The sequence below is a fragment of the Coturnix japonica genome, chromosome 5 (assembly GCF_054131305.1).
Source record: "Coturnix japonica strain WE chromosome 5, WE-NBRP24, whole genome shotgun sequence".
NCBI classification, from domain to species: Eukaryota; Metazoa; Chordata; class Aves; order Galliformes; family Phasianidae; genus Coturnix; species Coturnix japonica.
In genome coordinates this window covers 48,037,130-48,051,970 of record NC_140667.1, presented here as the reverse complement: position 1 = coordinate 48,051,970, position 14,841 = coordinate 48,037,130, and the positions used below count along the sequence as shown (strand labels likewise).

Here is a 14,841-nt window from a genome sequence, read left to right as displayed (position 1 = left end):
CACTTCACAGACTTTCTCACGAGGGTACCTTTTGCACTGCAAAAAAAAGCTTCATATATTAAAGTGTCTGATGATACCTATAAATGCTGTTATACCAGCATCGTGATTTTTCTTTGCACAGGTATATGAAGTATTTTAATCAAAACAGAAATCTTAGACTTAACCTAGGCCTGAAGGAGGCATTCCCATGAAAGCTGTAATAATGAAGCTAGCAGGACGCCGAGATGACCCATCACACAAGCATGAGGTCGGTAAGACAGCAATGTTACCTCTGAATGTACAAGCCCAGTGTTGTATGGCTGTAGATGTCTAAAGGAGATTACAAAAGCAGCACAAAATAAAATCTGTGCTTTTTTTAAAAACTTGGTTTTTCGTTGGTTTTAAGCCAATCTTGCCGTTTTGTAGCATGTCAGTACAGGCTGTTTGAGCTCAAGGCACAGCCTGCAGGCCCATGGAGTACAGGCTATATTTGAGCTCAAGGCACAGCCTGCAGGCCCATGGAACACTGGAGTGTTTGTTGGTGAAAGCACAAATCTTTACTGAGAACTTACAAATACCAAAAAATAATAGAACTCCCATCAGCACAGATTAGCACACAACTTAAGATTCTTCATCAATATGCAAGATTAATATTCATTTTAGAATCGAATCAAATACCTAAATATTTTCTACTGAGCAAGAACCCACTGTTCTGCAGATAGCCACTTCGCAAGGAAATTGCTGAGTAACTACACATTTGTTTTCAAATAACTTCAGCAAACTGAAATAATAATAATAAAAAACAACTAGAAAAAGCAATAACTGAGTATTCTGAGGGAATGTGGGGATTTTCTACAGAATATCCTTGCTTCCCTCATAGCATTCCTACTTAACAGCCAAGTCTGAAAATTCTCTCCGGTACATTTCACAGCTGTTTCTTCATAAAATTTGAAGCAGCAAGGCTGAATGCTTTCATAATTTAGGTAAAATGATGCCAGACCAGGAATTATAGTCAATTTATGCAAAATACTGCAGTTACTGGAATAAATTCCCCTCATCCTCCAACCAGGGCTCACACAGCTCACGTGAGATCAGTCTCTTAAAAACATAAAATTGATCCTTGTCACTCAGATAAGTGGCCATGCCTGCTTTGAAAACCACCACATGTGCAGAGAGCACTGCTCACAGCCTTTCAGAACAGATCTCACTACTTCAGAGAACTGTTGGCCCTTCTACCTTGTGGAAGCCAATCACTAGATGGCAATAGGACTTTGCTTTTAAGTGTAGCACCATCGAACTGCAGAGATGCCTTCACGAATGTGTACTGGCCAATATCACAGAAGTGTTTTACAATGCTTGTTTCTGTTTAGACAGAAATTGGCTGAATATTCATGGAGTTGCTGGAAAACAACAGGGGCAATCTGGGGATCCTTTACATGTTTTATAATAATTAGCTAACCTTCACATAATCTAACAGAATTCAATGTTGAAACTTACATGAGAAAACATTCTAATTCCCTCTCAAAGCTGAATAAAAGGCTCAACTATTTGTGATTCCCAGATGCTGATGCTAAAGGGTCACATTTACCAGGCTATCAGGTTTTAGCCAGCCAGGAGTAACTTAAGCCCAAATACCTTAATTCAGGCTTTGCTGAAAATATCTGACACTGCATGGTACAAATGTTTTTACCCCTCTGCAATCAGGATTAAACATTTAAGTTTTTCCAAAACTTCCCTCCTGAAATGGACATATATATATATAATATATATAAGTATATATGTAAGTATAGTAATATCTGCCAGCAGAATGTCTGTGATGAAGATATGTCAGACACCACCAACATCTAAAAAAGCCTGAAGTTGCCATACTTGTACTTTTGATATGTCCCATCCATGTTTTTACTAAGTATCTTATACAAAACAAGACATTACTCCTGGGGAGCTGGAGGCAATAAAAGGCTGACATTTGTTATTGACAAGAGCAATCAAAGGCTGAAGAAAGATTCAAAGATTCCGATTAAATTTAAGTTGTAAAACAAAGCTAATGTTACTAAATTCTTGTAAACTCAGAATGAAGGTTTTCAAGATATGAAGACTGAGCAAGTTCTTGATACTAAAGACTGCTTAAAATTGCATCCTACCATGACATAATTATTTGCTAAAAGTAAAATCAAAGCATTAAACAAAAAAGTGCTTTCTGCCTCTTGGCAATTTGTTTGCTTCTTGGCTCTAATAACAAAATTACTTACCCCCACTTGCATATTCCATTATTAAATAGAGAGTTTTTTCAGTTTCAATGACTTCAAATAATTTCACTGGAAAAGAAAGCAACTTATTAATCAATTAGGTGGTTGCAGAAGTATTAATTTAATTCCATAGAGAATTCAGTTGGAAAACATTAATTTGCTTGCTGCTTGACAGTATCAGAATATTACTCTAGAGAAGCTTTTTCTCTCCAGTATCCCAAAATGGAAAATATAAATATTTGCTCAACTCCAAGGATCAACATTTCATCATGAAACAAGACTGTTGGCTATGAGGAAAAAGCAAGTAACTTATGCACAACTTCCTCAAATTTGAGTGTCAGCAATAGCCATTATTACACACTGTCCTGGAATACATGTTGACAAGTAAGTCAGCAAACTGATTGATAACAATACTATAACAGAGATGTTTCAACTAAAGCCTTACAATCCTGAACAATTTCTTGACCCGTTTCTTATTTTGGTATAGAATTATTTTGATGAGAAATTAAATTCAGTAAAAATCACTATTTTACTCAAAAGATGTGGACTTCTAAGCTATGTAAATACCAGTTTCATGCAAAAGGGTCAACATTTTTTGTTTTGTTAAACAGTTACGGCAGTGTATATTTTTTTTTACTGCTCCTTAACAGTGCATCAACCCCCTTGTGCAGGTCCTTCTTTTAAACGTATATATTACACAAAATAAACAAGGTACCTATATTTGGATGATTTAAGATCTTCATTATTCTTACTTCTCTAAAGAGCTGAAATAAACATAAAATATGAAATGTTAATGAAAGTAAAAGGCAGCAACTGTTCTTCCCAAAGCCTGAACAATGTGAAATACTTACCTAATTTTAAGAGTAAACATTACTATTAGCATTTCAACAAAGGTCATTAAATTAACCACTTACTGTGGGGAAAAGCTGAGTGCCTCCTTCTTATAGGCCAGCTACAAATCCCCCCCAAAACATGAAAACATCCTCAAAGTACCACAGGTAGCTCAGGAAACTGGTGATCTCAGCTTTGTGGTTCTCACACTTTGGGGCCCAAAAACCACTCTGAGCCTACAAAGCTCCTCGCAGGCCACTACACATCTCGTATGCTTTCATATCCTCACAGAAAAAGCTTGGTTTGAAAGTTCTACAAACCTCATGCTGAGAACCATTTGAAGAATACTATATTACACTACTGGTACAGATTCTTCAGCGCTTTGTTAAAGGTCTGCCTTCCACAGGATGCTACAGAAATGCTGTGGTGTATGACAGGAACTTGGAGGTGAAAAATCAACTGCTCATATAACAGAAACCATGCTGTTCAATGAGCAAGTTCTATGCATATATAAACAGTCATGCGAGGCTCCTCCTTGGGCCTTCAAGAGCACTCCTTCAAGATGCCTAAGGCACAGGAACATGTAGTTCAGGCCTTGGTAGCACAGCTTCTGTCATTGCCAGACATCCAGCCTCCCAGACTGCTGACCCAGTGCACAGACTGTGACAGCCAGTTCATGGGGCAAAACTCCAGTGGTCTTTTCCTGACCAAATAATCCCTGGTACAGAGAAGATATCACTATCTGAGGGTAAAACCTCAAAGGCATCAGCCTACTGCCACCCTCACCACCATGCACAGGCCTGCTGCCTGCCTTCATGCAAGTTAATCTGAATTGATGTATATGGTCAAAGCATGAATTTTACAGGAAATTTACAGGAAAATCTTGTCAAAACCAGAACTCCCTCCAAAACTCCATAAGCCTTCTGCTGCAGCTCCCTTATCTACACCAGCACATCCATTCTAGCAGAAGGGATGGGGGCAGGATGGATGCCAGAGGAGTACAACTGCCTCTTTTGGGCTGCAGCATGGATTTAGATCAACAGTGTTGTGTTCACAGACCACATACTGGTTCTGCAAGGCTTCTTTCCCCAAACCCTGACATCAATAGTCATGTGAAGGGGGCCTTGCTTGAGTAGTTACTCCCACAGAGATCAACTCTGCCTATCAGTCAGAGTACTCTCTGTCCTCCTGAGGTGGGACATGCAACTGCATTTAACACATACCAAATGAAAGCCAAACTTATTGCTGATCAGCTGTTAATTATTTTCACCTTTGAAAATTCTCTTCTGCAAAAACCAATTTTAAGAGGCACAATAAACACAGTGCAATATTAAGAATGCCACAGGTGTTGTTATTGCAATATAAAATGTTTTAAAGATGCTTGTTAATAGTAGATGAAATAATAGGGATAAATAAGTCCCATTTCTTCTCCCAGAGAAGACTATAAAGATAAAAAAACATTACAAAAAACCTCCAAGTGCAAATACTGCTGTATTCAGATTCCTTCAATTCTCTACAGCCACTGTTAAAACAAACAGCAACAAATAAAACCTACAAAGAATGACCTTTTTTAGGCAGCATGTTACACAGTAGCCATGCGCATAACAGCTCTCCCTCTATAGTTCCCATCATGCCAGCCCAGGACTCCAGATGTCTGACATTCTTAAGCCTTGATTATTTTCTAACAGCACGCTTCAAAATGAGGGAGTAACTGAGTGGCTTTATTATAAATCTACACCAGCATCTACAGGAACACTAGTAACATAGCAGATCACACTGAACCTAATGTAAAGAGAACAAAGCAGAAAGTACAGACTCCATGGGAGTGCAGACAAGGGAGAAAAAGAAAGCATTTTCTAAAGCAAGAGGTAACAGCATCGCTGCTAACAGTGAGAAAGCAGAAAGTGATGCTATTAAGATTCACCTTCAGGGTTACATTTCATGTGAAAGGAAGATATTAGATATGTCTACATTTATTACTAAGGACTCAAGAAATTTGTGTAGTTACTCAATAGATACTAAATAAATAAAGGCAAAACAAACAAAACAAAGAACAACCAAAGAACCAAAAAAATAAAACAAAATCCTTCCATCTTTGTGTCTTTTTCATACAACAAACTATTGGACCGGAGAGCACTCTTAACCTTTTTCTGCTTTCTGACGACTCTTGTCAAGGCTGCCCTTTTGGTAGCAATCTTCATCAAACTGCCCCAAAAGCTTTGCCCTCAATTCTACAGCCACAGCTGTGAATAGTTTGCTAACTGAGCACCAAAATACAACAGAACTGTTTTCAAGTGGTTTTAGTTATCATATAATCATTATCCAGGTCGGTGCCTGACACTCTGCTAGACGACAACACAAAATCTATTGGGTCACAATAGGCAACACAGAAAAATAAAGATGAGACTAACATTCACAGCGTCATCATGTAAACAAACACACTCATTAATCTAATCTTTTTATAAAGAAAGCTGACTTGGCTGGAGCTGGCTACTTCCTCCACTGCAGTTTGATAGTCTAATGCGATAAAGCCAGGCTACATTTAGAGCTATTCTAAATATATCATTCGTCTACAAGACTAATACTCTCTGCTTTACTCACCCAACTGAAGCCTATCAAAAAAGTAACTTCTACATATGAGCCATTTGTAGAAGTGGGTGACTGGAAACGAGCTTTTGAAAAATGGTTATTTTTGTCTTAGGGAAAATTCAAGATAGAAATGGTTAAGAATAGGATACAAACTACACCAGATGCTTTCTTATAATTTTAGTTATATAAATGCACTTCAGATTGTGTTCCATAAACAGTTTAAATGTTACGTTTGGAATTTTGACATGGACAGCAACCTCTACAGAGACTGACATTGTATGATCTTCTATGAGGAATAGAACATAAAACATGATATGGCTTTCACATTGTGCCGAAACCTTTCCTAGATTTAATTCCCCCACAATACAACATACATCAACATGTGATAAATGCAGTATTAATTACTGCCAGCCTTTCTAAAGCCCACGGCACAATTCATTAACAGCCATAATTGGCTGTTCCAGAAGGTGTTATATCATCAGAAGGGGTAACATTAGGGTTTTCTTAGTTTCGGGTACGCGTCACAATGCGACCATAAAGGCTGACTATCAGCTGCAAACACTGCTTATCAGTTTAATTTCTAATACAGAGATTAAAAACTACTCCCAACATGTTGAATAGCTCATTTTCCGTCAACAGGAGCTCTACAAATGTTTCCAGGGAAAGACAAACATCCTAAGTCTGCCAAACAAATGGCTTTCAGCTTTGTTGTGGTCTGGTCCTCTGACTGTAAGTTATGTTAGATACTGGGAAAGAATTTAATGCTGCCAGGGGACAAACAGCAAAAAGAAAATCAGCAACGGAAACACAGACACATACCGAGGAACAATCTTGAAGCAATTTTACTTGAACTTTATTATGCTGATACATCTAAAACAACACGGATTGAGGAAATTGGGAACCAGTTTTTAAGCCAACTCTTTGAATAAGCTGAAAGACAGATTACAAGTGTTCCTGCATTAGCTATTGCACGAGTTTCAGTAACAAAGGACTTCAAAAACACTGAAAAAAAGCTTGCTAAAAAGCAAGTCAGTACGCCAGTTAGATGCAGAGCCCATTTCCTGACCTCCTTCCCTCAAAGCAGGGAGGCTTTGCACAAGATGTTCTCCCTAGCCACATCAAGCTTTAACCATGTGTTAGGCTCCTCCTGATAACTGCTCTTTGAAACATACCCCCTATATAACTGGAAGCCTCAATCAGGAAGGTTTTATGCAGCACGAACCTGCACCAAACGAAGAACAACTTGAAAACAGACACAATAAACATTAAGAAACAAAAATTCTGTGCATTTTAAGCTCTCCTACCTCCCCTGTGCTTTTCAAAACACAGACAGACCCAAGGTCAGAAAGGACACAGTGCACATAAAAACTTATAGTTTAAAAGCTCTAAAAGGATTTTAGGAAAAAGGTCTGAACAGAAACATTTGGCTGAGGAGCCAAGTTCTAAAAGAGGAAAATGAGAAGTGATTTGGAGCTATTACGTGGGCTTGGTAAAAATAAAGATCTCGCATATAATGGCATTGCTAATTCTAAAGCAAACAGCATTTTTCTTTGGTCTAGAAGGAAGTGAGCTACTGTAGCATCAACACTTGTTTCCAATGAGACCGACAGACCGATATTCAGGGACTGGGTACAGGAGTACATTTTTGGAGAATAATGACTATGACTAACAGCAATAGCATGGGAAAAAAGCTCTAAGAATTCCCTTTTCTTTTAGGGCAGGGAAGTACCGACTACAGTTTCCTCTTTCCTAAGCAAAGGCGGCAGAGCCATAATTAGCTCCTGAGACAAGAGCTGGAGTAGCTGCTCGCTCCCCTGAAGAGCAGCACTGCTGAAAACTCAGAGCTGCAGCCACACACACCCACAGTGAGAACTGCTGCTCCGGGGGGTGAGGCACCCCCAGCAAGGGCAGCCCCTCCTGCATCTGAAGGATGGGTGTGGATGATGTAAAACTGGAATCTGCCTTAATCCCCTTGTTTCACCACCTGAGGATGAGCAGACACGCAGGCGGCGGCCTGTGCTCCACACCCCACCTCTTCTCAGCAAAGCCCTTCCCTCCCTACCGAACCTCTGTAATTCATCACTCCCTCTACAAGTGCCAGCCCAGAGGCACTTCCATCTCAGCTTGCCCTGAACCCATGGGTCATGCACACGTTTTGCTTCCAATGCACTGAGACTATGGCGCTGCTGACAGTGCCAGAGTGGGCGAAAGCTTTCAGGAAAGCTTTGACAAAGCAAAATCGATAAGTAATGCACTGTGTGCTTACTGTGCTAAGTAAGCACTCAACGTTAAGGAAATGACTTTCCACTTCTGAATGGAGAGCATGGACATACCTTGCTAAAACTTCACTGCTCATGTAAAAAATGAGATCAGTTAAAAAAGCCAACACACAGGCAATCCCAGTCTTCAAATCCCATCAGATTTATAAGTCTCCAGGTAACACTATTGGAAGGAGTAAGTCTTACTTTTTCCTTCCAGAAATGCTGCCTCTCTGCATTTCTCTGACCGTTCTCCTCACGCTCGCTGACCCCCTCCTGTTCTTATTGCAGCTTCTGTTTCTCTTCCAAGTAGTTAATTTTTTTCCAGGTATTCCAATTTGCACAGATCTGCAGCACAAATCCACTTCACTTAAATCGTCACGTTATCTCATTTGCATTTCATTTCCTTCCTGCTCAGCCACAAATTAATAACAACATCACTGAGAAGACTGCAACCATATTACCTACTTTGATCCCATCTGCAGGGGCGGTAGGGAGCAGTGACATCATTACTTGCTAAGAGGATGCTGCCTTCCTCCTGCAGGCTGTTCTTTCTCTCCCAAACAAACCACAGAATGCATGAACTTTTGTATTTTCAGAAGAACAATTTCAGCACACAATCCTTTTAGCATTGGCATAAAACCCAAACGTGTAGATTGCTCTTATTACATACTTTAACTTTATCTGCAGGTAAGTTCTGGGTATTCTCTCCTTTAAACTGAGATATTGCAAGGACTCAAATAAAAAGCCTTTGAGTGCAGTGCTCCAAAGGACAGAGTTAGAAAAGTCCTAGGTAAAGTGACATTTAAATGTACTTCCTGCAGGCACTCCAAAGCAGATTGGCTCACATGATGAAAGAGTAGGATTTATCACGACTTACTAAAATAGATAAGGCAATACAACTGTAACAGCACATTAAACACTTTAGGCTAAAAGGAAGAAACCAGAGTAGTCATTCTCTGAGCTATTCCTTAAAACTGTAGCACCTTTTCAGCTGAAAACTATGAAGGCATAGACGCTGCCTGGCCTTCATTTCAGAGGCAGTATTTTCAAGGCCAGCTGGGGAGGACAGGACAGAACACACTATTTGTAGGCTCAACAAAATGACCAGCACGAAGGAGACACAGGAGCATGACACCAAAGCACAGACGTTCTCACTTGTGGGAAAGGAAGCAGCTAACAGCGCCATTTTCTAAGTTCATAGCTCTGTAAGAGGTCATGTGTAAAACAGTACATGCATTCTGAACAACTGTTCAAAATGTATCGGTTACAAAACCAGCTATTAAATACAGTAGTCAGATGTGTGCAAGGTATACAATGCTTCACATTCTTCAGCACGGGCACTCAGGATTAATGGTAGGAGGTGGTGAAAGGAAACAAATTGCAATACAAATGGAAAGATGAAATGTGAAAACTTACCTTTTGTAGACTAGTTGGATTCAGCTGTGTTTTGTCAATTATCTTTATGGCAACCTAAAGGGAGAGTTCAGGATCAGTGTTTTCCGTATGATCAACTGTCACATTACAACTATATGGACAAATCCAGTAGCAAATTGAAAATAACACAAAAATACTTGAGTTTCTTTAGAAAATTATGTATCTGTATTCAATTTTAAGCTGAAAGCATTTGAAATTGATGACCGATGTATAATTTATTTCTACTTCCAACTATAAACAGGAGAGTAGAAAAAAAACCACACTGGTATTTTAATGTTATTAAGACAAGAGAAAGTCACTTAGTCTTTGACTTTACACTAAAATCATCACATGCATTACAGTGGAAATTCTGATACCAGACAGTACCCTGATAGAGAGCAGGGTGCCTACAGATGATATTTACACAACATAATCACGCTACACATTATGCAGAACTGACTGTGCATTGGCAATTTATGAAGATGCATCTAAAAGCAAAGCTTTCAGAGCAAATAGAAAATAACAGCACGAATTCTGCTAAAACTAGGTTCACCTTTGGAAATTCATTGCATATTTGTATCAGTTGGCTCCCTGATGGCTACTAAATGAAAAACCACTTCTTTGTCATCAAAAACCCATTGGCTGTACTGCAGCAATTTGGGAAAGTTCATCCCTTTTTTTGTCGTTCTCACCTTCTGGGTAAATACAGCATAGAAATGTTAAAAAGAACAAAATGAAAACTTCACAAAATAACCAAGAGAAATTCAGTACCATGGTAACTAGTCAGAGCCTGAAGATTTGAGACAATGAATAGGCAGAGATGAGCCTTAGTGCAATGCAATTTGGATAGAGACTGCATTAAAACAAGGAGGAGGAATCTTGCTAGATTTACGTGCCAATTGGTATTTTTCCCTTCTAAATTATAGGCTAAACATACCAGAAGAAACTCTGCAGAAGCCAAGGAGATGGTGCCTCTCACAGAGGCAAGATGCTGCAAGTCAGCTGATTATAATACTCTGCTGGTACAAAGAAAGGGCTCTCAGTTCCCCTTGAATTTTTGGCTCAAGTAGTAGACACTATGCCACAGCTCCTATTTCCCTGCATCACTCTGTGCCATCTTTGTAATCTCATCAACCTGGGATTGGCAACATATGGGATACAGAAAATCCTACACCAAAGCAGATTTGTTTCCCTGCATTCAAGTGCAAAAACACATGGGTGGTTATTATGATGGAGAGGGAAGAGGTGATCACAGCGTTCAAAGCCTGGGTGTGTCACAGAATTGCACGATACATGTGGTGCTTTCTGAAACTGAGATTCACGATTTATTTTGAGCCCTTCTAGATGCAAGATACTGCGAGATGTCACCAAGAAACTATTTAAGAATATTTCTGCTTTGAGAAATATCTCTGAAGGTATGTTACCAAAATTACAGATCACTGTTTCCTAAAGCAAAATTCCATCACAAACCTTGAGAAATCACTTTAAAAATACAAACAAAAGACATGCACATTAAGCAATAGGTATTTTTATATTAGCAGCTGAAGACAAAAAGATATTTATCTCTACCTTTATGCCTGTTGAACTCTTCTCATGCAGGTAACAGCTACTTACTTTCTGGAATCTCTTTAATTCAGACTGGATGTAGAGTGACTACCACCTTTCTGAACAGCAGAAGGTGTTACCTGAAACCCATCTGCCATCCCAAGTCTACCTATGCCACTGAATACAGCTGTTTCCTTAAATACATCCCAGTCAGGAGAAGCTGCATTTGCTTTCTGACCCCTGCTATACTGATCAATCTCTTAAAGACTTCAGCTTGTTTTAACCCACAAAGCACTGGGTTTCAGCAAAAAACAGTTCACCTCTCACCCTGTGTGTTGTTTCCAATCAAACCGAGAGGTCTGACACTGGCAAAAAGATTCAGCCCTGGAGATACAGGGATGGTACACACCTCAGTGTTCTGACAGGTAGACTCATAGGACTGTTCAGCACGCTAATTACAGCCTTCAAGGCAGGACTGAGAGAACTATCCACATGAACACTAGCAGTACAGGATGCCAACATGGACTATGAGAGCTTGAACTGCTCAGAGAACGGGGCAACTTCAGGCTTCTTGATAAGGTCCCCAAACCACAAACAAAGGGAGGCTGCCCTCCAGAATATTTCTCATGAGCTTGAAAAAGAAAATCCGGTTTTACTAAGCATAGTTAGTGAAGCATCAAATTGCCTTCTGAAGCAGAGACTTTGCTCTCTACACAAAGCAAGTCTGGAACAATTTCAAGCATTGTGTGCAACGGCCAAGGCTGGAAGAATGAAAGTTCACCTACACCATTATGTTGTTGCAGCAGCCATGATATTCTGTGAGATTATTAACAGAATTACAACTGTCTTTGCTTTCGCTATAGAAGACGATAACGTGCATTAAAACATCCCTCCTACATGGCTTGAACAAGGCACTTAAGGCAGTAAAAAAAAGCTGAAATATTAAGCAAAGCAACCAGACTGCATTCTGGTTATTTTCTCACTCTTCAGTTCTACTCTTTTTCCAAATGATGAGCAAAAAAGACAACGAACTCCTTGGAGTCAGACTTGGATCCTGAAAGAATTCTGTCCTAGTAGGAAACTTTAACTTCCTGGCTATCAGCTGAAACCTGCCCTTACCAAACAGAAGGGTCCATATGTTCTTGGCTCTCATTCCAACCACCTTGGAAACAGCAAAAGGTAGTTTTATCTTTTAGATTAATTTTGGCAAGTATGGAAAATTTGTCAGAGGAAATAATCTCTGATAATTTACAGCAGCAAATAAGTGGCTTAAAGCCAAAGATTTAACAAAAGCAGATTTACAATGAAGATTCTTGATTTCAAAAGGGCAGACAGACTACAGATTATAGTCTCCTAGACAGTGAATCTCAAAGGAGTACTTCTAAACACAAGCTCTAGTACAGAGAAGCTAACTCCCCCTCCTCACCTCCACAGGGAAAAAATGACATTCACTCCTTGGCAGAATTCAATCCCTGGGTTAAGCTGGTGTTCTGATCTCCCACAAAGGGCTGCTCATTTTTCCCTTCCCGTGATTTAAGGGTAGGTTCTCATCCTATACTTCCACAGATCCATTCTCAAGATGTAAATGGAAAAAGTCCTTAGATTTGCTTCCGGTGGAAATACGAAAGCTGTTATCTCAAAAAAGAAAACTCTAGGGAAGGATTCCAGATGTAAGATGAATAAATAGCCCAGAAGAATGCTTAAGCAAATACACCCACCTCACAAGAAATGACCAGAAAAGTGCAGACCTACTGCATGATTTAGGAGTTATTCAGTACAGAGATATATAAAAGGAATAGCTGTGAAGCAAAATGGAGCTGGAATAGCCACACAGGTAACAAGAAGACGACAAGTAGGGTTAAAATACAGCAAGGATGTGAGAGAGACAAAAACATGTTTAAGAGCAACTCCCAAAACTAAGTACTTTATTTTAGGTTTCAGTATATAAGGTGGAAAAAGGAACAGGAACAAAGACAGGACAGACAGCAGGAACGAGTGTGTAAAGCAGGAAGTCACAAATTCAGGAAGATGTGAGCTGTCTGGCTTAGACCATACCAAGAAAATGATTCCAGGACTAAGAGTGGTTTGAAGAATCACCTTTCTGATGTAGCAGCAGAGACTTATAGCACAAATGCAATATGGCAACACAGATTTAGAAATTGAGAAGGTTTTTTTAAGGGAAAAGTTCTTGAGCTCAAAACTTGCAAGGAAAAAGCACGGAAATGGAGAGAAGGGTTAAATGCAACACACCTCCCCACCTCTAATTGAGCCTGATGGAAATACACCATGTATGCCTACCTTGGTTACTGCAAAGCCTCACTTAGGAGGACAAACAAATTACTGTACTAAACAAACTGGAATGTGTGCAGGTCTATTAATTAGATAAACAACTCAGTGAAGACATTCTAGGTTGGAAGTAAATAAGAGTTTTATAAGGATTAGACCTGTGACCCATCCTGTTTAATACCTGCATCAGTGGCCTTTATCATTATGGCTTGACTTCCTGTGTTAAGTTTGCTGAAGGAATTAAGAGTCAGCGTCAAAGATGATGGAGAAGAGATGTAAAAAAAGCTTGGAGATGAGAATTAGCAATGAAAACAAAATTCAAAGTACAAGGTGCTAATGAAGATCACGACCAAACCAAACATTAATGTAACTGCTATGAACAAGGTAACTGTAATCTAAAGACAGATCCCATAACATCTGTAAGGGCAAGGGAAAATTAATGGCAGTGGGGAAACTGTTATCCAGTATGTTGGGAACAATTCTGGCCACGTACATCTAAAATCTGAAACCACTACCAATGCACTACAGTTTATCTGTAAGGAAGAGAAAGTTTTGCACATCACTCCTACAAAAAGAAAAAACTGTTTAAAATACCTTCAAGATCTTCTTGTGAAAGTAGCTTGTTTCCTTCAAAGGAATGCACTCCTTTAGGTAACCTGGACCAATGGCCACAGCCTTGGAAGTATTTAAGCTTTGAATTGACTGAACGGCATCTATTTCATGAGAGCTGCAGAAACTTAGTACCTAAATCTTTCCAAGTTTGGCCAAAGATTTTATGGCATCCCATGATTTGTTGAAATCTCAAACAATAACAGCACACAGCTGCGTGCAACTAAAAGAAACCATAGGTGCATTTTTGCAAAGCAGCGTGTCACAAAGGCTCCAAATAGGCTCTATGATACTTATCTCCAACACTCATATCTACAATAATAGCAAAGAAATACTAACCAAGTACACGTATTTCCTGTGTTAAGAACCAGTACAGAGAGAAGGAAATTTAAGGGGAAAGCAATTAACTGAAGACTTTTTCTAGAAAAGAATACTAACTTTAGCACCAGAAGGCAACTGCTGACCACCAGAACTGACAGCTTTGAAAACCAAACCAAAACAAATAATCCCTCTCAGCAGCTCTTGCAAAATGATGCCTCCTCAGCTCTTCCCAGCAATACTGGATTGGATTCCATATTAACTCAGAAAAATAAATTCCCCTGGAGTGTTACAGTCAACTACTTAGATTTCTTTAAGAATTCTTGCTTTAATCAATATTTAATTAATTACATAGGTTTGGAAAGAATAAGACAACAAGGAGTTTCACTCTCTTTTAGTATGTAGCATTGCTATTAATAAGATCAGCACCAAGATACACCTTGCTGTAGTGAGCAAACAGCAACATAACTTTCCAAACCAGAACCATCATTATGTTTAAGTCATTAATTATGTTACAGCGGCATGCAGAAACTAATTACGAGGCTGAGTTAGACACTACGATGAGATACGAGAGTTAAGTCTGTCTGCACCACGCAGCAGACCCACAGAACAAACTGGAACATCTTCCTAGGGCAGCCCAGAACTGCAGACACCAGCAGAGCTACTCAGAAACACATCGCTTTAACCAGAAAATGCTGTGTTGGCTACCCAGACCGAGCAGATAGCCATAATCAATGACGTGGATTCACCGCCTTCCCTGACTC

At 39.5% G+C, this 14,841-nt stretch overlaps 1 protein-coding gene across 27 annotated transcripts in view; it reads right to left on the bottom strand.

Annotated features, from left to right (window-relative positions):
* The window catches only part of MARK3 (microtubule affinity regulating kinase 3), a 55,968-nt gene that overhangs the window by 29,698 nt on the left and 11,429 nt on the right, over positions 1–14,841 (bottom strand). For 26 of the 27 annotated variants that reach the window (XM_085549496.1, XM_085549500.1, XM_085549497.1 and 23 more), the window contains exons 3-5: positions 9,323–9,376; positions 2,941–2,989; positions 2,229–2,294 (exon numbers count right to left, since the gene is read on the bottom strand). In XM_085549496.1, coding sequence (XP_085405622.1) covers positions 2,229–2,294; positions 2,941–2,989; positions 9,323–9,376 — 169 coding nt within the window. The remainder of the gene's footprint in view (positions 1–2,228; positions 2,295–2,940; positions 2,990–9,322; positions 9,377–14,841) is intronic. The other variant, XM_085549521.1, reaches the window with a different exon arrangement.